Source organism: Chelonia mydas, chromosome 8 (genome assembly GCF_015237465.2).
Source record: "Chelonia mydas isolate rCheMyd1 chromosome 8, rCheMyd1.pri.v2, whole genome shotgun sequence".
NCBI lineage: Eukaryota > Metazoa > Chordata > Testudines > Cheloniidae > Chelonia > Chelonia mydas.
The window spans coordinates 55,629,993-55,655,826 of NC_057854.1; the positions used below are offsets into that span (position 1 = coordinate 55,629,993).

The 25,834-nt window shown below is 39.5% G+C and overlaps 2 protein-coding genes across 8 annotated transcripts in view; one reads left to right on the forward strand and one right to left on the reverse strand.

Moving 5' to 3' along the window:
* Positions 1 to 288: 288 nt before the first annotated feature.
* PRG4 (proteoglycan 4) lies at positions 289 to 18,969 on the forward strand. Its single transcript, XM_043521110.1, has 7 exons — positions 289 to 3,771; positions 5,381 to 5,464; positions 7,765 to 7,904; positions 14,555 to 14,711; positions 15,564 to 15,758; positions 15,978 to 16,103; positions 17,365 to 18,969. The coding sequence occupies exons 1-7, from the start codon at positions 342 to 344 to the stop codon at positions 17,472 to 17,474; spliced, it is 4,242 nt and encodes a 1,413-aa protein (XP_043377045.1). The 5' UTR covers positions 289 to 341; the 3' UTR covers positions 17,475 to 18,969.
* The window catches only part of TPR (translocated promoter region, nuclear basket protein), a 73,883-nt gene continuing 65,548 nt past the window's right edge, over positions 17,500 to 25,834 (reverse strand). For 4 of the 7 annotated variants that reach the window (XM_037906943.2, XM_037906942.2, XM_037906940.2 and 1 more), the window contains exons 47-51: positions 22,630 to 22,725; positions 22,264 to 22,420; positions 20,418 to 20,536; positions 18,679 to 18,777; positions 17,500 to 17,716 (exon numbers count right to left, since the gene is read on the reverse strand). In XM_037906943.2, the coding sequence (XP_037762871.1) occupies positions 17,661 to 17,716; positions 18,679 to 18,777; positions 20,418 to 20,536; positions 22,264 to 22,420; positions 22,630 to 22,725 (527 nt within the window). In that variant the 3' untranslated portion in view covers positions 17,500 to 17,660. Of the gene's footprint in view, positions 17,717 to 18,137; positions 18,294 to 18,678; positions 18,778 to 20,417; positions 20,537 to 21,930; positions 22,004 to 22,263; positions 22,421 to 22,629; positions 22,726 to 25,834 lie in introns of those variants that run through there. The other 3 variants (XM_043521109.1, XM_043521108.1, XR_006283333.1) reach the window with 2 other exon arrangements.

Here is a 25,834-nt window from a genome sequence, read left to right on the forward strand (position 1 = left end):
TTGATTCCTTATCTCTTGATGAATGAAGCTAAACCGATAAAAGCCAGGTTTAAATTGAAATAAGATATCCACAAAGTTTTGCACCAACCACATAGGGTTATAAACCGAGTTAAGTTAAACCAGTGCAACCGACAGAAAAAAAATTGAAAAAGGTATTGTTCCAAGTCACAAGAGTTGCAACTATTTCCAACTGTGTCATGAGTGGTGACTGTGTTAAATCCAAAAGAACTAATGCTAGAATGATGCATAAACATGAGAAAATAAAAAGCGGTGCTTTAATTTGATATGCACTTCTTGTAGAGCAAGACTCAAAAAACAGAAGAACTTCATCCAGGACTGCTATGTCTGATGAAATAAGAGAGATTTCTGAGGAGATTGGCAGTGGATTGGAGAATGTGGGTACCAGGCCAGCTCCTACTGCAAAGCATCCTGACAGAAAAATTTCAAGACAAGGAAATAAAGGTACAACAGCAGCTCCTTTGTCAGAGGAACGTTTTAGCCAGAGCCCTGCCTCCCAGCCAGATAAAGTTACTATGCCCTTCAAAATGAATACTACAAAGACAGTAAGTCCGAAGACCAACATGCAACCTGCTACTACAAGTATGGCTAAGATTTCAGCATTAACTAATGCAGCTCATGTCACTAAAGCGAAAGACAAAAGTACTACAGCTATGAAAAATGCCACAACTCCTACAGCTAAAGGGATGACCGCAGCTCAGAGAGAAAAAACTACTGTAGTGATAGAGACAACAACAACTTCTAAGAAATACACTACAAAACCAGCTGAAGAGCCAACAGATAAAAGTAACACAACTACTGTAGCTATGGAGGTAACAACAGCTAAAACAGAGATGACTACTGAAGCTAGGAAAGCAACAACAGCTAAAAGTGACAGAACTAGTGCTGCTAAAATGGCAATGACAACAGGTAAAAGAGTCACACCCACGGCAGCCACAGAGAAGACAACAACAGATAACAATGATATGACTACTGCAGGTAAAGAGACTATAACAACAACAGAAAAGCAAGGCAGAACAACAACAGATAAAACAATACGCAGAAAAGACACAACTCCTGTAGCTAAAGATACTGTAATGACAACAGATGAAAGAGACCTAACTACTCTGGGCAAAGAGACTGTAAGAACAACAGAAAAGAAAGACACAACAACTACAACAACTAGAGAAACAATAACCACAACAGATAAAGAAGTCACAACTATTGCCGAGAGAGAGACTGTAACAGCTAAAACAGGCACAGCTGCAGCTAAAGACACTGTAAAAACAACAGATAAAAAAGACACAACCACAGCAAATGACAAGATTATACTGACTCCAGATGAAAAAGACTTAACAACTAAAAAAGACACAACTACTGCAGCGAGGAAGTCTGTAACAAGAGCACCTGGAACAGACACAACTACAGAAATTAAAGACACTGTAACAACAGCAGGCAAAAAGGATACAACTACTGTGGACAAAGAAAACTTGCCAACAGATGAAAGAGACAAAACCACCACAGGTAAAAAAGACACAACGACCATGGACACAAAGATTGTGATGACTACAGCTGAAAGAGACACAACAGATAAAAAAGACACAATTACTGCAGAGAGAGAGACTGTAACAACGACAGCTAAAACAGCCACAACTGCTGCAGCTAAAGACACTGTAACATCAGTAGCTAAAAAAGACACAACTACAGTAGGTGAAGAGATTATATTGAGTCCAGATGAAAAAGACTTAACAACTAAAAAAGACACAACTACTGCATACAGAGAGATTGTAACATCAGCTAAAACAGCCACAACTGCAGCAGCTAGGGAGACTGTAACAAGAGCACCTCAAACAGACACAACTACAGAAACTAAAGATACTCTAGCCACCACAGGTAAAAAAGACACAACTACTGTGGACAAGGAGACTGTAATGACAACAGATGAAAAAGACAAAACAGCAGATAAAAAAGACATTACTACAGCTGAAGTCAATATAATGATAACAGATAAAGCCACAACTACTGCACACAGAGAGACTGTAACAACTAAAGCTAAAATAGTAACAACTACTACAGCAAAAACATCTGTAATGACAACAGCTAAACTGGACACAACAGCAGCAGCTAAAAAGACACAAACTACCACTAAACAGACACCTACTGCTGCTGAAGTAACAACTGTGGCTATAGAATTGACAACTGCAGATAAAGAAGAGACTGTAGATAACAGACAGAAAACTACAGCTACTGAAGAAACAACAACTGAAGAGAAAAAAGAGTTAACCACGGTTATCAAAGAGAGAACTACAGAGGACTCAAAGGGCATGACTACTGCAGCCAAAGAGAAAACTGTGAATGAAAACAAAGAGATAAGTACTGTTCTCCAAGAGACAACTACAAGTGATACAACAGAAATAACTGCTGCTGATAAAGAGATAACTCTAGTTGATAATAGAGAGATAACTGCTGTTACCAGAGAGCCAACTATGGCAAATAAAAAAGAAACAGATGCTGTCACTAGAGACACCTCTACTACCAATAAAAAAGAGGTAACAACTGCTACCGAAGAGACAGCTACAGAGGATAAAAAAGAAAAAGCTTCTGATGATAAACAGGCAACTACAACAGGTAAAATAGACACAACTGCCAGTACTGTCACTAGAGAAACACTGACTGTCTCTGAAGAGGTGTCCACTACAGCTAAAGGCTCCCAGGAAAGACCTGTGTCACCAACAGAAGATAAACCTGGTACCACTGTCACTCAAATTCCACCAGTAAAAGCCACTGCCAAACCCACCACTGAACCTGAAAAAAACACTAAGTCTGTGATACAAATTACTGCTACTCAACCCATAAACCTTACTACCTCTCAACCTAAAGACCTCACTGAAACAAAAGTCCATTTTGAAACCACAAAAGAAACTTCTATGGTTACTAAAAGATCTACAGCGATTTCCATTTCCAAGGAGACTACTGAAACCAAAGACATCTCTGAAAATACATACACTAGAGATACTACCACCCAGAAAAACACAACACAATTTCTAACTGAAAAATTGCAAACTTCCAAGATTCTCATCAGCCCTTCTTTGGCTCAGAAACCAGCTACCCATCCAGTCACTCCTGAGCAGGAGAAACATAGAGATCATTCAAGTCCCACTACAATTAGTCCAGTCACTCTTCCAGAAAGTAATTTCCCTCTCAGAAACACAGAAAACCCTAAAGAAACTCCTGTTCCCTATGAGGGACCCAATCAAAATCCTACCTCTTCCAAACAAGTTAACTCTATAGACTACCCAGCAATCTCATTCACAACTTCTATTGCTCCACTGAGAGGTACACCTAATCCTAATGACAATGATGAAAACAACAGGTTGGAGACCATTATGAAAGTAACATGGACAACAACAAAATCTAATTCAGCTATCCCTCAAAAACAAGAAACATCACATGGTGTTACAACTAATACCAGCATTGATCTTGTTTCAGATAAAGAGATTACCAAGGAAAGTCCAATAGCAATGAACACAAATACTTCAGTAAAACATACAATAGTGTCGTCAATCCTTACAGCTGAGAAGGATATGCATCATACCTCCACCTTGCCAAGCGGATTCATAACCACAAGGACTGAAGAAAGAAGAGAAGTCACACATTTCCCCACTAAAACATACTCATCAATATCTTATTCAACTAAAGCTCCTGAAAGAAGCCCCGCTATACACACAGACTCCAAACTACAGGACAAGATCAACACAACTGTATTTTACAAAGGTATATTTCTTTACAATTGTAACATTTATATTTATAGGGATGAACAAACTAAATTTCTCAGATAGCCAGAGCATGTCTCCATTTCAGGAACCATGTGTTTCTGAAGAGATTACTTGGAACTTTGACCGTAAGTACCAGGGAACGTGTAAATCAAAACAGGGTCAAGGAATAAGGCTAGAGAGAGATTTCCAAGTCTCATGAAAGTATTCCAGCAAATCATTGGCTAGAGTTCAATTATTAGTCATGTGACCTAATTTGGCAGCCATTTTGCACAGATACCCACAATAAAAAACAAGACATCCCCCAACCCCCAGGACACTTTCCAGCTGCAATATTGTTCTTGCCCTTACTATCCACTATATTTTAATTAAAATTTTAGCCCTATTATTTTCCTTTAACAGTTTTCCAAATTCACATATTCCTGAATATTTTGCTACAACGAGGTACCACTAGACCTAATATTTTTTAAATACTAGAGTATTCACCCATCCTTTATGATTACATAACTTAAACTACACATATACTCATCCTTAAGAAAAAAAAGAGCTACAGGAAACACTGCATGTGTCTGTTTCATTCACACTTATGAATGGAGAATTCTGATGTGGTTTTGCATCCACTTTTCATTGGTGTGAATGACGGCATGAGGTGCAAGCCAATGGAGAGTTGAAATCAATGGGAGCTAGATGCCTAAATACATTTGAGGATCTGCATCTAAATCTATATCTGCTCTATCTATGTGAATGAATGAGGAGTCAAGAAAAATATTTTCAGAACCTCTTGGTTTGAGACAGCGCAAATATACTATGAAGGACTGAAAATTTCCTGCAGTTTTTCAGTTTCCCAGCTAAAACCCAGAGTACAGAGAACTGTGAGAAGCTGATTAAAAACAAAACAGAAGAGGTAAATTCTTTTTTCAAATTTCTATACGAGATTTCTGGACAACACTTTGAGTCAGTTCCTATCTGACCTAAATCCATTTACCCAATGCACAATATTTCAGTCCTTTTAGACTTTTTCAAATAGGCATTGTTTTTAAAGATAGTGTTTAAACAAAGAAGAGCAATCCACTAAACAGGCAGGAAATGGACACAGAATTAAATAAGAGTTTTATGTGAGAGCTAATTCATTTTGGTTATTTATTATGGTATACTTACAATTCTACCCAAATTTTTTTCTGAAATGCAGGTACTCCAAATATTAACAAAAGAAAACTATAGATTGCTATAAAAGTATCAGACTTTATATTCTTTGGTAACAAATATCAAGGTTAAAACTTTGGAGAACATATCTCAAATGAATAATTGCTATTATCTGTAACATAAATATAGGAATCAGAACTCTGGTTCCTGAATAGTCCCAAACAAGAAGAAGGAATGGTGCTTGTCTGTAGCATTCTTATTCGAAGTTTTACTTTTATGCCTTTTTATAATGTAATAAGTTGATGAATATACGGTATAGGTTTCCCTATGCACACTCCAATAAATAATGAAACTAAGAGTCTGTTCCATTAATAAGAGGTTTATCTTACCTAACAATCCTACGGCATTTTAAACTATTCTTTGAGCTTCAACTTCATTGAAATAAAAAACTAATTATTTTGTACCAGATGAACAAGCTAAGAATTTGTGTAACGGAAAGCCAGCAGATGGAATTGTTGCTTTACCAAATGGAACATTAGCTGTATTCCGAGGTGAGTTGTCTACTGGGATTTTTATCATTTTCATGCCTTCACTTATGTTTTAATTAAGTACTTACTTTTTGGCCTTTCCTAATGACCAGATAATATATATTTGGGCTATTGTCCATTTAAGTTCAACTTCCAGAGGTTCATTTTAGAGTATGTGTTACAGACAGGGACCCATTATAACGTAATTACCAGACACTTATTTTGGTGCATATGGCACATTATTGTTAAATTATTGCAATGTTTACGCTCCAGAATCTAAGATTTCATTCAAAAAATTATCTAGCCCTTATAGTGGTAAACCTTCCAAATGTAACTGAGGACTTGTCTACACTTACTGAGGGATCGACAAGCAGCAATCAACTGCAGATCGCTCTTCCGTCGACTCCTGTACTCCACCGGATCGAGAAGAGTAGGGGGAGTCGACGGCAGAGCATCTCCCGCTGACATAGTGTAGTGTGGACCCCACGGTAAGTAGATCTAAGCTACGTCGATATGAGTTATGCTATTCGTGTAACTCAAATTGTGTAGCTTAGATCGAATGTCCCCTGTAGTGTAAGACAAATCCTGATACAGGAATGTCTACCTGAGTCTGCAGACTACCTGTAATACCAGCTCTGGCATCAGTGTAAAAAATAAACTGCTTAACAAAATAAACACACATAGGCATTACTGTACTGAATGGGAGCTAGGATAATGATGCATAACTTTGGGGACAACCACACAAGTCAGTTTTATTGTGCTAAGTAGGATATGGGCTGCAGAAAAGCCATGGAAATTTCTCTCTGCAGGTCCCCCAGATCCCCAATTCATGCCTTCACCCTCACCCTTCCCAATTTCCATCCTCCACTAATAACTTCCCCACTCCCACTGCTGCTCCCTTCTCTAATTTGTTAACTCTGCCTGCTTTTAGTGTTTGAGGAATACATGAACATACAGCCCCATTAACAACTATTAAAACTTTATAGGAAGCAAGGACCAGATGACTTTAAGAAATTAACAGAGAAAAAGGTAGAGTTAAAATAAGGGATATAGATAGGAGCCAGAGATAGAAAGGCATAGAAATCAAAGGCAATTAATATCCAAATAAATAACTCTACAGCAATAATTAGACACTCTACCCCTCAAAACAATCATATCTCCTCTAATAATTAAATGTGACTAGCATCCCACAAACAGAACATAATAATAAAAACTGAGAGCAGCCCAGGAATCTACCATAGCCCTTGGAGTAAACCTCTGCTTACTACTATCTGGGTGATTGGTGTCACCAACACAAACTATTGACCTCACAGGAGCCTGACTGGCCATGAAGCACAAAATACTGCTCCAGACTAGGCCTTCACTCACTGATTCCTTTTGTACATGTAGCACAGACAGTACTCACTGTTGTGGTGTTATCTCATTGCAGTGCAGACAGTTCACCTTCTGGCAGGAGCCAAGACTTAGGCTGCTCAAAGCCAGGTGCCTTGATGAGGCCTAATAGTGCAGGTGGGGAATTAGGCCTCCCCTCCTGAATAGTGGAAACTGAGAGTTCCTTGCTGATCGTAATATGTAGCTTGACAAGTGTGAGGGGTGAAGGGAAGGGCTGGCTCTTCTCTCCACTCAAAGCCTTGTGTACTTCAGCTGTTTGGGGACAGCTAGCTTGGGATAAAGCCTCCCGGTGAAGCTGGGTGCTGCAAGATGGCTCAGTTCCTCTTTCTGGGAAGCCAATGCAGATTGCATGTCTCTTAATCCATGCAGAGTAACAAAGGGGCTTAGCACCATCTAGCCCTTTCCCCAAACAGTTTGTCTGTGCACTCTTCATGCATGTGGCTAGGTGATCCCAGCCACAGAAAGGATATTCTGGGGTTGTGGTTGGCTGTTCTGTCAAGTCAGTCAAACTCTTCCTCCTCTTTTCTGTCCCAGCAGCACTGCACAGACTTCGCTGCTCTCAGATTAGGCAGATTTAGAGTAGGCAGATTTCCTGTGTCGTCCTCCTCCCACAAGCTTGCTGAATGTTACTTTTCCAGCAGATGCTTCTGGGCTCCAGGCACTGTAATTATATGGAGGGTCTGATCCTGCTAGGTGCTGAGCCACCTCTGTTACCTTGGGCACTCAGCCTTGCAGGAGTCAACACTTGGAGAGGCTGTTATGACATTTCAAAGAGAAGAGGGTGGCTCTGTGGTCCTTGCTTCTACTATTTAGAATTCTTCTATATGTGGCATTTTCTGTACTATTATTTTAAAAAAATAAAGGTTATGTAGGGGCAAAATGGTGCACGTCAGTGAGGGTTTTCAGGGCTAGTGCTATTTTTTATTTTGCAGGTCATTACTACTGGCTGCTGGATTCATCTAGGCAGCCAACAGCGTCCCCTCGTAAAATCACTGAGGGGTGGGGTATTCCATCCCCCATTGATACTGTCTTTTCCAGATGCAACTGTGACGGCAAAACTTTCTTCTTTAAGGTAGGGAATTTATCTTGCTTAGTTTGAGTGTTTTAACTTCACAGACACCTCTTCAAATGAAAAAAACAATGAAGGGCTGTATAGCAAAATGTAATAGTAAAGAAAAAGGTTCATGAGCTCAGCTGACAACACACCAGTCTAATTGCCCAGTTTGCCTTAACGAGTATCCCTGTTGGCATTCTCATGGAAAAGGTCAAGGACGGAAGGGACATGCAGACTGAATTAACCCTTCTAAGGCAGTTGGAGAGGATGCTGGTGAGCCCACAGAGGGTAGCTTTCGCTGCTGTGGCCTGTATTGTATGCATTCTATAGCCAGAGAATATCAGTCCTCAGAGTTGTCAGGCTGGATCCTTTCCTGTGCTCAAACACTCATTGTATAGATATAAAACTGACTACCAAAACCATGGCAAGAATATACTAGAATTAACAAGCTGTAGCTGTGTGGGGGCTGTGACAGTCAGGCTCCCACTGATGCCTTAACAGGGTTTCCTTTTCTATTGCCACATTTTATATCTGAGGTAAGAACCTGCAACAGGCAGAATGATCCCAGATACTATGACAAGACAAAAAGCCTCTTTGCAGCAGAGAATGCAGTGCTCTTCCTATGATTTGTAGGTTATATACAGTCCTTAAAGTGCACTGGGCCACAGAGCCGGGAAAGAGAATTTCTAAGAAGGTTGCTGAGGTGTGCACATTTTTGGTACCACCAGAGGAAAAACCCTTGGAGAATGGCTGCTTTCTCCTCTTGCCTGCCTGTCTGACTGCTGAAGTACAGCAGCCTGGCAGAGCTCTTCACACCAACTTTCACAGAAGAGAAAGGCAACCAGAAAGAGCCCAGCAGCTCAAGGCACCTCCTCACTTCCTATGAGCAAGGGAAAGATGGCTCCTCTGTTATGCCCCTCCAGCAACACTGAGCCTGGGAAGGTGACAGAAGGGATCCTGCTACAGGCCCAGGCCTGGGAGTTGGGGAGGGGTGGTGGAGAAGAATCTCAGGATTGATGGGAGGGCTGGGGGAAGAATTAATTGATGGGGGTGGGTGTGATTTCAGACCACTTTAAGTACTGGTTATATGTGAACAAACAATGGATATGGGTGGGGGATGCCTGCTCTTTAAGCCATCTGCTGTGTGACAAGCACAACTATGTAAAGTGCAGTCTTGGTACTTTTAAACTGCTCCTAACAGGAAAGGAGTATCAAAGTACTCAGTGTTGTTTGATGCAATTCCCACTGGAGGGCAAGAAATTCCTACAAAGCAAGTAAAAAGAGTAAGCATGACTGTACTATGAACAGAAGCTTCTTACTCAACAAATTGGCACATTTGTATTTTGAATCTTCTGTTTACTGCAGTAACAAAACTAAGGCTGCGTCTACACTGCACAACTTTTAGCAACACAGGTGCAGTGTAGCCTCTGTTTGTCGGCCGGCTTTCCTGATGACAAAAAACTTGCATCCCCAATGAGTTAGCTCCTTAAGCAGGAGAGTGCTCCTGCCAACAAAGAGCTGTTCACACAGGTGCTTGTCATTGGCAAAACTTCTGTCTTTTGGGGGTGGGAATTATCACCTCTGAAAGACAAAACTTTTGTCATTCAACTGCCAGTGTAGACAAAGCCTAAGATTTCACTACTTTTTAATCTTGCAGGTACTGCAGAGCCAATGCAGCTAAGGGAGTGAATTGGATTGTGAATCAATAGAACTGTTCAATATGTTCAAACTGCAGCCTTCTGTGAAGCCTCAGTAACTTGACTGATATAATTTCACAGGTGTTACAGAGCATAATTTGAAAGCACTATGGTTGCACAGGTGTATGCCAGGGTGTAATTTGAACCAAAGTTTTTTTTATTGGTGATGAACAAGCAGGAAAACACACAAACCCCACTTGACGTTTATAGCTTAGAATGAGGTTAGAGGACTGGCAGTTAAGAAAAACATTACTTGTCAAATGAGCAAATTTGAGCTGGCGATTAAATACAAATATAAAATTTCAAAGATGGATCCCTACAATGCCGTTTTTTAAAGAGGCATTTTTCATTTAGCAATGGCTCCTCTGCGACACAGAGTCTGTGGTCATGAGGTCCACACACAGTTGGGAATAAATCAGTGGAGGAAAAAGCAGAATACCTATCTAATTCTTCCTACATTTCTGCTTTCTAAAGGTCCAGACTTAAGACCTGAGAAGAGGTTGGGCTGGTTGGAAAGCTGAAATCTCTCCTATGAGCTATTCAAGGAAAAAGTCTGGTCTGAAATTGTTTGGTCAAAATGTTGGTTTTCAGCAGAAAACTTCAAAAAAATAAAAGCTTTATTTCATTTTAACTTAATGTTTGTTTTTGGAACCAGCAAATTGGAGTTCCCATTTTCAATTTAAGGATTTTCAAGATCCTTCCCCCACCTTTTTTCAACTAATTCAAAAGGAAGGAATGTTAGTGTGAGGGCAGGGACAGGAGGGGGGAGAGATTATTAAAAAAAAAAAAAAACGGAAATCTAAAGTTTTTCACTGTTTCAAATGTCAATTTGAAATAAAGACTTATTTAAAAATTTACCCCAGTAAAATCCACATTTGTGGGTATCAAAGCTTCCTGCTAACAAGCTTCAGTTTTGATTAAACTTTTTGGAGGGAAAATTCCTCTCACACACAATTTTGACCAGAACTCTAATGGAAGGCATAGGACGTGCCCATGGATCAGCCTTGAACTCTTTCAGGTCACCTTATGATGCAAGTGAAGGGAAAGCAGCCGCTGCTGTGCTTCAGTCTCTGACCTCCTGCACCATTAACAGTCAGGGGAGGGGGACATAAATAGTACAGCAGGGAAAATGTTAATAATGCCATGAACCAACCCTGCCCCCAACCCTGCACATGGTTTTATCATAAGTGTAATTTATCTGGCACAGTTGGCAGCCACCAGCACCTTTTTGGAAATGCACTGCATGTTCCAGTAGGCTAATGATTACAGTGGCGCTAACCGTTGGTGTTTTGTTTCCTTAAGCTGAGTAGTTTAAAATACTGAGTTAAACATAAAATCTGAATTCATTGCTACATTCTCTCCTTATTTCGGCGGAAGGCACAATGCTGTATGAAAGAGAGCAAAAATTAGTTGTACAAAGTTCTTACTTAATAAAATGTAATTGTTTATTCTTCAACTCATTGTTGGGGAATCCTCAATGCTATTTTCACCTGATCTTCTTCCTCTCCATCTCAAGCTCTCTAGGATCCCTGAAAGTTTTTAATTGCACCCCCTATCCCTGAAAATCTGCATTACATATACCTAACAAAGCTATACTAATTTTTCACCGTATTCATATGCTTTTATATTATATCCCAATCCCTTCATCTGTTTGTGCCTTTAATGTTGTGATCAGCGTCCCAGGGGAGCTAACCGAGGTTACTCAATTAGTGTGAACTACAAGGAATGGGGCAGACAATCCTCAAAGTTAGTGGACATTCCAATACTTAGATTTACCAAGCCAGCACAAAACAAATTCTATAATACCTCACTGGTTACCCAGAAACCAAAACCACACTTCCCTTGAAGTAATCCATTCTTTGGCCTCCACCCAGACACCCAAGTCAAATATGATGAGGATTACTGAAAATCTTAATCATATAAAAAAGTTCTACCAATCCCAAAGGATTGGACACATTACCTCCCAGGTTAATGAATATTTCAGATCTTACCCAAATACACGCTTACAGCCAATCCTTAACTAAACTAAAATTTATTAAAAAAGAAAAGAGTAATGGTTAAAAGATCAATATACATACAGACATAGGTACAATTCTTGAGATTAAATGTATAGCAGAGATGGTGAGCTTTGTAGTTGCAAAGAGTTCTTTCAGAATTAGTTCATAGGTTATAGTCCAATATTTATATTCAGGGTGGTCCAGTCAGGACTGGGATCTCAGCCTTGTGGCTTAAGCTTCCCCTGCATGAAGCTTCAAGCAGAGCTGAGATAAAACGGATTGGGACCCAAAGGTCTTTTATACAGTTTTCTAGCAGCCATTTGATCATACAGTCCTAGGTGAACAATGGGCTTTTGATGTAACCTTCCGTTTCCTAAACCTCACTGGTAATTAACTACATGGATTAACATAAGATAATTTATCCATTAAGCATTTTATCACAAACTTTAAAGAGACATATAGACAATGACATTATTGCACCCAAGATTAATCTAAATGTTAATATTCCCTTTTGATCTCTGAATCAATAGCTATATAGTGAGAGACAGGAACTGTCTGTTTACATGGCTAACATTTATGAGTGTACACATACAATTAGTATCACCCCTAACTTCTAACAATATAGCTTTGCATTTCAAAGTTCTAGCCTATTTACCATGAAATGGCCCTAATTACCATTTCTAGCATCTCTACAGGTTGACTCTGGGTCAATTACCCTGCAGGATGCGTAACCCTTTCTGGCCATGTGTCACACTTTGTATAGGATTTGTTGAAATCCGGGTGGATACAAATCAATGATTTAAAAAAAAATAAATAAAAAAATCAGATTTTTTAATAAAATGCTTTTTGAGGAAAAACCTATCTGAAGATAGTTTTAATTAAAATACATTATAGCTCAAAGATATCTCATCATGGAATAGGGATTCTATAGTATGAGACAATGTATTCATGCAATGTTTAAGAAAAGTTTTGTAAATGAGTTCCAATAGTTCATGGATTAGGGATCCAATCTTATGCAGTTCCAGGGGCTTCTGTATAGGTTATTTAGGTTAATCTTTCTATCTACCCAGTGGACTCAGTGTTCAGTTTAGCGGATACCATCAGAGATGCTTAGATTTGCAGTTCTCAAACTGTGGATTTGTGTCTCCAGAGATAACATGCTCGTTAACAGCAAAAAATGTTTTAAAATAAATAATATATAGAGGTGAGAAATAACAGACCTCAACCCTATTGTCCCTCTGTAAATTTGTGTACACAGAGTCAATCCCTTACCTTTCTCTAAAAGTGGAAAGTTTCAAAAAGTTCAACGAATAGAAGATTGTTGGGGGTGGAATAGATCTAGACAAGAAGACGTCTGGAGATAAATGTGAGAAGGGAGGGACAGGTAGTAGAAACAAAAGTGAAACTGTTTGAGCAGCATATTCCAGAAGTCTTGAGGTCTTTCTGAGTGTAGCCTTCACTGGTTTGAGATCTACCACACCATTCTCTCACTAGAGGGGAAAACCTATAATGGCAGCAGTTTGGGAATATTTTAACGTAGTTCCTCTACCAGTGGGTAAGACAGGCATACGTACAAAATACAAATAGTGCAACAAAGAAAAACTTGAATGTTCATATGCTTGTTTTGTTAAAATACTGTATTATGTTTGCTGTTAAAGAAAAAAATCCAGAATACATAACGTTTTAGTTAAATAAAACAATTTAAATGTCTGTCTGGTGATGTTCTCCTCCTAATACAGCGTGACAAGAAAATCCTCCAAATATTAATGATTAACCTGGTGAAATGGAGATATTTATGAAGTCATTGGGCGGTAAACTATCTGCTTCAATTACCTTTGGTAAATGAAATAGCTAAACAATCGTTCATTTTCTGATATAGCTGTAAAACTAATCTGAAAAGTTTTCAAAATAAATCACTTAAAAAGTGTACAGTGTCTGCCTTCTAAAAATGAAACCTACATCTATCTCTGAGTTGTGAAGAATATGTATTAAGGTTATAACAATGAAGAATGCACTTTTATGTAGAAATCCGTGATTAAATGGTCTTCCTGACTAGTGATTTAAATCAAATCCACCCTGGTTGCAATTATGTAACAGTGGTAGCAGCAATGATTTGCATGGTCATATTTTAATTAGCTAACGTCACAAGTGCGAAACCCCTTCAGGGAGGCAATTGTCCTTTTTTCTGTGTTTGTACAATACCCAGCACAATAAGGTTCTAATCTTGATTGGGGCCTTTAGACATTACTGTAATATAAATATTTACTAGGGGTATGTCTTCCCTACCCACCTGGTCTAGTCTAGTCTAGACGCGATAAATTGACCCCCAAGCGATCTCCCGTCGACTCCTGTACTCCAGCGCCGCGAGAGGCACAGGCAGAGTCGATGGGGGAGCGACAGCAGTCGACTCCCCGCAGTGAAGACACCACGGTAAGTTGCTCTAAGTACGTCGACTTCAGCTACGTTAGTCACATAGCTGAAGTTGTGTAACTTAGATCGATCCCCTCCACCCCCCCCCAGCGTAGACCAAGGCTAAGACTCTAGAAGCAGTTTTCAGCCTACCATGCCAGACTAAAATCTGCAGACCTTGCAAACAGATTAGTCTGGTAGTTTGGGTGGAAGTGATTTTGAGCGTCAAATAGCAGCTGTATTACATGGACTCTCTAGAAAGCCCAGCACTTAGAGAGGGGTCCCCCTAGCTCAGCTAAAGCGATCGCAAAAGTAAAGTGGCTGCTGGTAGGTGAAAAGGTTTGTGTACTAATGGAGGTTTAAGGAGCCTGCGGAGTAATCTCTCTTCAACATAAGCGACATTAATTTTTATTTTTGATGGATATACCAGTAATTATTTTGGCCAGTTTTATAATGTATAGTAATTAGATGTGGATTTCATAATCCCCTGTGTAGTCTACATTGAAGCCTATGAGCAATGGACATTTTTTTCTCCTTAAGTAAAAGTTTCTGTTTAAATCCTCAGGGTTCCCAATACTGGCGTTTCACTAATGATGTGAAGGATGTGGGCTATCCCAAACAAATTGCAAAAGGATTTGCAGGACTAAGTGGGAAAATTGTAGCAGTTCTTTCAGTAGCACAGCACAACAACAGACCAGAATCTGTGTATTTTTTCAAGAGAGGTATGTTTCATGTCTACAGATGTAAGTAGTATTCAGCTTATTTCTTTTGGGAATAAAACTGCTCCATTTTCAAGTAAGACTGCATGTCTGGCAACAAAAAAGTGATGACAATAGTACATAGTGCACCAGAAAATCCTGAGCTAACCTGAGGCTTCAGATACAGCCTTTGAATGCCAAAGTGATCATGGAAGTTTAAATACTTTTCAGGATAGGGTTATGAGGAAGAGTTTTACCATCATTTGAACACTATTCCAATGACAAGTTAAGAGGCATGGTAAGGCCTGAAATAGACCAATCAGCACATATCTATGTATGGAACTGTTTCGCAGTCATGGTTTCTTTCCTTGTAAAGCACTGGATTTATCTTATTTGAATGGTATAGCATCTACACAGGAACATTTGAAGGAGCTATTCAGATTAAAACAGATAGGCAAGTAAAATAGACCCAATCCTGCAATCCTTTCCCTTACTTCCACTCCCAGGAGGAATGGGAATTATGCAAGCAATAAGCCTGCAGCATCAGGCTAGTGCCCTACAATTTCACCTTTTCTTCTCAAGGGGATTGATCCCATTCACTCTACTCAGAATAGTGCTTACTACCATGGATAGTCTCATTGACTTTAACAGAACTACGCACAGAAGTAAACAAATGTTAGGACTAGGTCCTGTTAGCATCATACTTCCAAGTTATATATGTAATTTTGGGGCATTTCAAGCTGAAAGTTTCCTCAATAGCCTTTGGGCACATTTTAAAAGGTGCTCTTATCTTCCCAGCCTAGCAAGTTCATATTAGGATACTAATGACATTTCTGATTCAACTGTTTTCACGACTGGAATAAACTTCTGCTTCAGGTGGCAGCGTTCAACATTATATCTACAATCAAGAACCAGCCAAAAAGTGCAAAAAGAAAGTATATGTTAGGTACCCCGCTTATACACCCAGAGCTGTGATCAAGAGGAGACGCTTTGAACGTGCAGTAGGATCAGCAATCATGTACCGCACACCAGTCATGTACCACACTCTCAGAATCAACCATAATCCATCCGGTCAGTTATATTTAATGTTAAATGATTTTTATCTTCATTTTAAAATTAATAGTTTCTGAAGAACAGCATTTGTCATCTGTTCAACTTCTTGAATGTATGCTTTTAAAATCTCTTCATCCTAGCAGCAGTTCTCTCTTTCAGCTTCTCTCCCCAAGTTACAGCTTTGTACAGCCCATGTTTTAATATATTTTCCTAACAAAGCAATTTTCTTGTCGGCAGGAATATTACATCATGAGGTTAAAATAAACTCTTACTGGAGAGGATTTCCAAAAACAGTTCACTCGGCTATATCAATACCTAACTACAAAAGGCCAGATGGCTATGACTACTATGTTTTCTCTAAAGGTAAGTTAAAGCTAAAACACGTTAGCTCAAAACTCAAAGGCAAGTGTAGGTTTCTGAAATGTGAAGTTACCTACCCTTTCCACTGCAAGAGAACTTCCAAGATGAAGTTTAATAAGTACTAGGGTTCAGGCTTAAAAAAATGGCAATAACTCAAGCTTCACCCATAATCCCTAAATAAATGGATGTTTCTACTTAAAATGATCGGCAGAGAAATAGCTAGCCTGTGGAACTCAGTGCCACAAGATGTCAGGCAGATAGGATTAAAAAAGGATTGGACATTTATAGGGATAACGACTATTGGAGTGGTCATTGTAATGATAAAGCATTCAAGAATGAAATCCTCGCACTACTGAAGTGGAAGGAGTTTTGCCACTGACTTCAGTTTGGGCAGTATCCCGTAACAGCATAGTGAAGGATTTTGTTGTTACACCTTCCTCTAAAGCACTGGATGCTGCACTAGGACCACCACTGGTCTGATCCACTATGACAATTCCTATCTTGCCTATGAAATAAGTGAGACAATGCACACCTGTGGAATATGAAGGTGCCACTTTTACAGTTTTATTTTAAGAAAAGGCTTAAACTCTTTAGACCCTTCAGAGAAGTGCTGGCAGAGAATACAACTGAGCATGAGACAGCAGAGACAAAGAACCTTCTCCCCTTAACTCTGAAGTCTTTAGCTGAGGGATGTTCAGTTGTGTAAGACACTATCTGTTCAAGTGCACCCAATTTTACAACTGTGAAGAATGTCTTCTGGGATTTTTGAGTGTATTTGAATCAGCTGTGTTTGAGATTCAAAAAAAGATCATATGTTCCAGTATAACTCTGAATAGTGTGAAAGCTTCAAAGTAGTATTTGTCAAGAGACTTGACAAAGCTGCCAATATATTTTTTTAAAAAGGGAACTGCTTTTATAAGAATGGGGTACTGTGACTGGTCTAAGTGGCACAGTTCTCCAGGCGCTAGCTGGCTATAACTGTTATAGGGTAAGATTGATAACTGTCAATACTCATTTTTGGGTGACTAAAAAGAGTAAATGTCTGAATGAAATGCTTCGTCTGGAAACTGATATTAAAGCCTCTCTCTCAACTACATGTGCACCATGTGTGATATAATGTACCAGTTCTGCCAAAGTGACAATAAAAAGGGAAAGAGGCATCTGATGTCAACTCAGCACATTAATCAAAGAGCTTTTTATGTACTAAAGACTTCCTAGATCTAGAATTTTAATTTCCACTCAAACTGCACTTCTCTCATTGCAGATCAATACTACAACGTGGATGTGGCCAGCAGAATAGCAAGATCAGTTACCTCTCAGACTGGGCAGACAGTATCCAAGGACTGGTATAAGTGTCCTAAAAATGATTTGTAAGACCGGATTTTAAAGAAAGAAGCCATTTTAATTTGAGTTTGTCTAATTTTATTAATAAAGACATTGAAATATGCGCACATCAATCTACGTACAAAATGCTGCTTTTAGCGCTGCAATCATTACACTAAAGCAACAATACCCAATCTGACAGTCTGTAGACACAGCTTCAATTACTTTACAGAACTTTTAACTAATATTGCCTCTGTTTAGGCCTCCTCTGCCTCCCATTGCATGAGTTACACCTGTGTAGGGAAAGAGACGAGTATTAATGCAAGTACTCTTCCCCACTCCAATAATCAAACATGGTCAGTTTGCTACTTTGTTTGGTGATGAGATGAGTGTGCAGGGGAATATTCTGTTAGCGGTCTCTGTGATGGCCTAGCACCAAGAGGTACTATGTGGACTTTCATTCCATGGGTGAGAAGAGTCACAACCACAGCATGCTCAATTATGGGTGGAGAGGGTTACCCTCCCTTTTCACCAGCCACCCTTTTGGTTAATGTGTGACAATAGATGGGATTGCATTGGAAATCCCTTCTAGTTCTATAAGTACATTTTTTATGGTTAGATCCACAACATCTGAATGTTAACAGACATATCAGCACTAGCACCAATCATGCAGAATATTTAATATTTGTGTTGATGAATAAATTTAATCTGGGTAGGGTTTTTTTTAATGTGGGGGCTGTTATAGTTAATCATTAGTAGCAATCAAAGTAAAATCTGGAGAATACTAACATAATAAGCTTCTGTAATTTCAATCATTTAATTTTCTTTAAAAAGCAGCATAGTAATTCCAGACATCATCTCAACGAAAATCTTAAATTTGAAATAGGAAAATTGTGTTAGGAGTAATCTTAAAGATCAGAATTGTATCATATCAAGCTTATGTCCTAGCGATAAATTACCAAAAAAAAAGTAAGTTTAAAATCTACTGCAATTTATACGCCTTCTAAAATCAGAGCCAGGAGCTCCAGAAGGAGGATGGTTTCTGTAGTCTTTTTGCCTGTCAGCCAAATGAATGCTTTGGATAATATATATTGAAAGCTCTGTGGGGCAGGGACTCTGCATTATTCAGTGTCTCATCATGTATACTTATGGTGGCACTATAGATATCCAGTTTCAAAAGGGTTAAGAAAATTAAGAGGTTATTTGAAAGAGTACATACATAGTCACAATAATTATAACATTGACAGTCACTTACCCCTCTGTCTGTTAAACTGACGACCACGGACACCAGTTCTTAATGTTGGTGGCTGAAGTCTGACACGCCGGAAAGGCTTTGGCTGATTACTGCTTGTGTCTGTAGAGAAGGAAGAGTTTCAGAAAGAATGTATAAGATTGTTACTGCAGTATAATTTGTAACTGTTAGTGAGTCCATCGCTTAAGTTTAACGTACATCTGTACTTGTCTTTCATATTTTAAAAACTTGAGTGTGCAACATATTTCATTAACATCTTCTCAGATAATAATAATAATAAAGCCTCAGATTGAACAAGTGTGTGTGTTTTCCTTTGTTTTTTTTTTGTTTTGTTTTTTTTTACTCACTAGCTGGGTTAAATTACATGCAGCAAAGACCAAGTGCACCTAATTACAATCCCTTTTACTTTTGCATTGCTTACATCACATCCCTTTTAAAAGTTCCACTGGACTAAATTTTGAATCCCATACTCACAAGAGTAGTCCCACTGAAGCACATAATCACAACTCCAGGAAGAGATTCCCAATCTGACCCTAAAATTTTCTCTTTTGAAGTGAGTATCCTTCAAGGTATTTTAAAAACTTCTCTTAAAAAAGAAAAACTAAACAAAATATCTCCATTAGTTACCGATGACAAAAATACAGTCCAGGTACTCACAGTCTGTTGCCCTCACCAAATGGAAAAGGAAATTAAATAGATGAAAAAATGTCAAACTCTCCAAAGATTCACATGTCCATTTTATTTCAAAATGGAGTGACAGACTAATGGTTGGTAGACCAATGGATTAACAAAAGAATAAAGCATCTCATATGCCCATCATGTTACTTGTAATTTTTCACTTATTAAAAGGGATATTTTAGCACAGTGGCTCCCAATCTTTCCAGATTACTGTACCCCTTTCAGGAGTCTGATTTATCGCACATACCCCCAAGTTTCACATCACTTAAGTACTTGCTTACAAAATCAGACACACGTAAAGAAGTGTCACTATTACTAAAAAAATTCCTCACTTTCTCATTTTTACCATATAATTATAAGATAAATTAACTGGAATATATTGTACTTACATTTCAGTGTATAGTATACAGAACAGTATGAACTAGTCATTGAATGAAATTGTAGTTTGTACAGACTTCGCTAGCTGTGCTTTTTATGCAGCCTGTTGTAAAATTAGGCAAATATCTAGATGAGTTGTCGTACCCACTGGAAGACCTCTGGGTACCCCCAGAGATACGAGTATCCCTGGTTGAGAACCACTGTTTTAGCAAAACCTGTGATTATTTATAAGCAACCCAGATGTCTTAAAGGTTTATCCATGTTATCAACTCATACAGAACAAAAATCAATACAAGTTTAAACACTTATGGTGGAAGAAGTTCCATATTTAGGATAAATGCCACTCATCTGCCTACAAATTGCCACCCTATCTTACTACAATGCTGCCATAAGGATTAAAATTCACTCATAATTCAGCCTGTCAACACACAGCTTGGGAAGAGGTGAGAAGGTTGAGTGTATTCTTAACAATGGCCACAGCATTAACCTCAGTTTCTTTTTGACCCACTATGGAGACAATAATAGGTATTAAAGTTATGCTTCAGAAGGGACATTAACTGTTCAGAATAGTTGGTCCTAGTCTGGTCTCCACTGCCAACAATATGTATTGCACTGGGAAAAGGCTCGAGGTACAAACATCCTACAAAACAGTATGAAGCAATCTGCATTAGGAAGGAAGCCAATACCTGCTGATGAGCTGGAAGGAGGATCCTGACTGGTAGAAGGGAGGTCTGACTCATCGGATGCTTGAACAGATTCTTCTTCTTGCTGGCTATCAATTTCTAGACCAGCTTCTGATGTAATTCTGGAACATAAAAATTCAGATGTCGAACAATGGTGATAAAACTCAAGAGAAACTGATAATCCCCTGAGAGCACAGATAATTTTGTAATTTTACAGGAAACTGATTTTTTGTTTTACTATGGGTACTTTCACACACACACTTTGCATTTTTTCTGCCTTGTTACCAGATATTAGAGATATTAGTATTTTAAAAATAAAAAGGCAGATAAATCCTCTTTGGCACTCATCTACCCATCCACTGCACACCACCAGGGTGACTGCTTTGCAGAGAAGATCAGAAAAATGAGGGAGAAAAAAATGAAGTTTACTTGGGTGGACTTGAGTAAAACCATGTGCCATGGAAGAACTTATACACCAATCTGCTCCCCGTATTACAGAGGTCAGTGGGAAGTAAATATTTAATTTAAATGGAACCCATTAAGACTATGCAGTATGATCCGGTATATGAAATGTAAAGGCTGGGAAAAAAGAGATGGTTCCTAGAGTTTTGCCCAAAATGTTCTTTTCAGTGCAATACCTAAAAGGCTTGGATTAATGATTTTTCAAAAAGCCAGTACCAAGACAGTGAAAGACAATAACACAGCTATCTTAAAGAGCACTCTACAGAGTCCAATGGAAGCTTTCCAAGGAGAACTAGGTCAGTTGATTACACAGAAGTCTGAGGGCAGAATTAACAAAATAAAAATAAAATCATTTTCGACAATCTCTGGGGCTGTTTGGTTGTATTTTCTCCAGTTAACTCCCATTTCATGCTGTTTTATTTCCCCTGCCTCGGTGCAGGACTTTACATTTGTTAATATCAAATTCTACCCCACAAAAGCCCCACAGCTCTCCAGGTCACTCTTAGTTTGTTTTTGTCCTGTATGTCTCTAATTCTGGTGGTGTTCCAAATTTTGATCACACTTGAACTTCAAACAACACACACACAAAAGAAAAAAGCGTTTAGCAGCTGAGCAGAGAGATGCTTAAAAAAAAAAAAGTTAAAAAAAAGCTTCTGGAAAGCCTGACAGTCCTGGATTGGGCTCCAACTATCACTGAGTAAAGTATGACGGATACTTCACTATGGTTATAGTAACAGTTCCACAAGTTAGTTGAAGTGCTCAGCAGACCCGTTTTGGGAGCCACTGCATCAATCCATTTATCAAGGAAATGCATGCCCAACTCACTCATGCTCTGGGTGTCCAGAAAGGGTTTATATTCTTTTAAAAGATTTACATTTTGTTTCTGTTATTTCTGCAAAGTAGGAAATTAAGTTGTTCGGAAAAAAGGAAATCTGACAATGAGCTGTGACCGTTTTGAGATGTCTAGAAATTCTAGATCCCACTACCAGTGCCAGAGGTTAAATAAGCCTCTGATTCAGAGTTTAATTCTTGTTTTCCACTGCAAGTGGATTACCTTGTGAACATCTTCCACCATAAAGTAATTTCCAGTTCAGATGGGAGTCATTCTTTCTGTAGCCACACTAATCCTGTTTTCAAGATGAATATAGTTCCATACAGGGAGACCAAAAGAAGAAGTTGGTATTGAAGGAGGCAAAAGGTCACCAGATTAGTTTTACACTTAATTTAGGAAACCACTCAATGCTGGTGATCCCTCCCTGCTATGGACCAATAGAGCTAAGATTTAACAGACAACAGACACACACAAACAATGAAATGCAATGAAAGCATGTAAAACTAAATCTCAAATACAGAATTAAGTCTTAATCCACTGAGTAGTGTATCTTACCCTTCAGATTCTGCCTCCACAAAAACCTCATCCCCATCATCACCCACTCCAGATTCAGTAGTAGTGGATAAACTGCCAGTGGACGTTGTCACCATTGGAACAGACTGAGAAGCATGCTCTGAAGGATCAGCTGCGGTACTTTCAGTAAAAACAGTCACTTTAAAAAACAAAATCAGGAAAAGCAGTTAAGAGAGAAGGTTATTTTGTACTTATACGCAATTTATTAAAATATTGGGTACTATGAGAACTCAGTCTGCAGTAATATTTTCACCATAGCAATAAACATCATAACAACAGTAATATACATTTTGTTCGGAAGTCAAAGCATCTAATTTTGTCATTACACTTTGCAATACTGATTCTCACCTGGTGCTGCAACTTGCAGTGGAGTTGTTGGGACACTGCGGCCACCAGACTCTTCTTCATGGGCAAGGAAGAGTGGTGTTTCATACATTCCTAAACCTACAACACACAATTCTTGGTATTAACGGATGCAGTGAAAGCATGTTAGACAGCAGAAAATTATATAATTATCTGAAGGCAACTAGTATAGTACAGTACAAGTCCTAGTACAACCTCGAAGTAATCTACTGGTTTGTATTTAAATACTGAGACTAAGTAATTGAGAATACTCAAGAGTAAACCTAGTTTGCACTTATGTAGAACCTTCAGCCAAAGTTCTTCAGTATTAATGAAATAAACCAAACTCCCACATGAAATAAGTATCTGTATTTTAAAGACAAGGAAATAGATTCAGATGAGTTAAGTGACTTGTCCAAGGTTATCTTCTAATGACTGACCCAAGCTTTAATCACTAGATAATGCTTCCTTTGATCAACTTGGAATTTTTTTTTCAATTCTACGAGTGAAAATCCTATTAGTTGTACATATGCAATTTAGTTTAAGCTACTTAAAACAAAGATAAGTTATTTCCAAAATAAATGTGTCCCTCAGTAATGGGAAATTTATTTTACAGAATTTAAGGTTGAACAGTAGTAGTCTGGAGCTTTGAGCAATCTGGGTATTTTTTACTCTATTTTTTTAATTTTTTTTTTTTTTTTTTAAAAACAGCCCAATTACAAACCGTCCTTTAAGCTTTGGTTCACTCCCACTCGATTAAACTGTCATATCCTTTTCAGATGTATATTGGAAGATCCCATGATATTTACTTTTTACTTGAAATCTGTCAGACTTTTACTACTGCAAGAGAATCTCAACCAAGATCAATTCATTTTAGAGCCAAGTCTTGCCAAAGAGGCCAGAAAGTAATATTGTGCTGCGACGTACCCAGGTTCGTTGACATGAGATAATTTCCCCTAAACTTACTGAAACCTATGAAAAGAGACAGGCACTAGGTAATTATGCAATTATGAAAATGTCTCACTGGCCAAGCTTGTGAAGGCCTTACACTCAACTTGATGGCATTTCTTGTGTTTGTATGTATGTAATGCAGTAACTTTTGAACCCTGAATTCAATCAGTTCCAAATTTCCAGGGAACGTTCTAGGCATCAATGGCCACCCTGTTGATTTTGGATAAAACTGAAAAACTCCAACGGTGAAAACTGAGGACACATGAAGCCTCTGCCAACTCTTTAGCACAAACCAGACACCTTGAAAACCACTGCATACCAGGAGTCTGTATGAGAGAAAGAGGAATGCAGGGCATACAGAACACCTGGCAGGGAGGAGACTGAGGGAACTGCAGGGAGTCCCTGAAAACAAAGGATGAGACAGTGGCACATAGGAAGCTTATAGGAGGACTGGAGGAATGCAGGGAGCCCCTGGTGTGTGCAATAAGCTCTGCCTACACAAGCTATAAAACATGCAACCCCTTAGCAAATTTTTTTTTTGCAAAGCTTATCTTAGGCCTGGTCTACACTACGGGGTTAGGTCGAATTTAGCTGCATTAGGTCAATTTAAAAATGAATGCGTCCACACAACCAATCCCGTTCCGTCGACTTAAAGGGCTCTTAAAATTGTTCCGTCGACTTAAAGGGCTCTTAAATTCTGTACTCCTCCCCGGTGAAGGGAATAGCGTTAAAATCTACCTTGGTGGGTCGAATTTGGGGTAGTGCGGACACAAATCAATGGTATTGGCCTCCGGGAGCTATCCCAGAGTGCTACACTGTGACCGCTCTGGACAGCGCTTTGAACTCCGATGCACTAGCCAGGTACACAGGAAAAGCCACGGGAACTTCTGAATTTCATTTCCTGTTTGGTCAGTGTGGCGAACTCAGGAGCACTGGTGACCATGCAGTCCCCTGAGAATCGCAAATGAGCTCCAGCATGGACTGAAAGGGAGACACTGGATCTGATTGCTGTATGGGGAGAAGCATCTGTGCAGGCAGAACTCTGATCAAAAAGAAGAAATTTGCCAGAATCTCACAAGGCATGTTGGAGGGAGGCTACAACAGAGACACACAGCAGTGCCTCATGAAAGTTAAGGAGCTGAGGCAAGCCAACCAAAAGACAAAGGAGGAAAACGGTCGCTCCGGGTCACAGCCCCATACCTGCCGCTTCTATGATCAGCTGCATGCCATTCTAGGAGGGGACCCTACCAGTACCCCACCACTGTCCATGAACACCTGCAAGGAGGGAGTCTCACGGAACGGGGAGGAGGATTTTGTGGAGGAGGAGGAGGAGAATGCGCATGCGCAGCAGGCAAGCGGTGAATCCGTTCTCTCCGGCAGCCAGGACCTTTTCATTACCCTGGAGCCAATACCCTCCGAAGGCGGGATCCCCGACCCTGAAGCTGGAGAAGGCACCTCTGGTGAGTGCCCATTTGTAACTACAGTACAGGGTTTAAAAGCAATAGTGTTTAACGTTTGATTTTCCCTGAAGAATTGGGATGCATTCGCGGCCAGTACAACTACTGGAAAAGTCTATTCGCACGTCTGGGGATGGAGCGGGAATCCTCCAGGGACATCTCCATGAAGCTCTCCTGGAGGTACTCTGAAAGTGTTATGGAATCATTGCAGCACAAAGCATGGCAGCGAATGGTCCTGGGTTTTGGTCGCATTCAAGCAACATTTGGTCTATATCTTTCTGTGTTACTCTCAAGAGAGTGATCATCATTCATGGTCACCTGGTTGAAATAGGAGAATTTTTGAAAGGGAACAGTAAAAGGACCCCGTTCATGCTGGGCTGTTTGCGCTTGGCTAAAAGGGATCATCCTGTAGAATAGGCACGCAGTGGGGTAGGGGGAGGTGTGTGCTGCACATCCACCCGAAAACCGCAGCCCCTCCTTTTAAATGTGAAACCCAACTGGCATTGCTTGCTATGGGAAAGGATGGTGCTGCAGTTTGAAACCATTCCCACATGTTATGCGTAAGAAGCCAACCCCATGTACCCTTTGCCTTATCATGGCTGCATGGAAACCGAATTCTGTTGCCCAGCCGTGTGTGATGTGTCACCATACTGGCAGGCGCTCAATATAAAAGGCAAAATGCAACCTTGTACCTAAAGCACACATGCTGTCTGCTGTGAATTGCTTGATTCACTGTGAAAGAGTCTCCCTTTTGTTCTCAGAAATGTATCGTCTTAAATATTACTCTCACTTTTTATCTCCCC

Excerpts from the sequence above, each read along its gene's own strand:
- PRG4 (XM_043521110.1), top strand. The coding sequence starts at position 342 with ATGTCTGATGAAATAAGAGAGATTTCTGAGGAGATTGGCAGTGGATTG. Across the intron at positions 5,465-7,764 it reads AACATTAGCTGTATTCCGAG|GTCATTACTACTGGCTGCTG; the intron begins GTGAGTTGTCTA and ends TTTATTTTGCAG. Across the intron at positions 14,712-15,563 it reads TGTGTATTTTTTCAAGAGAG|GTGGCAGCGTTCAACATTAT; the intron begins GTATGTTTCATG and ends CTTCTGCTTCAG.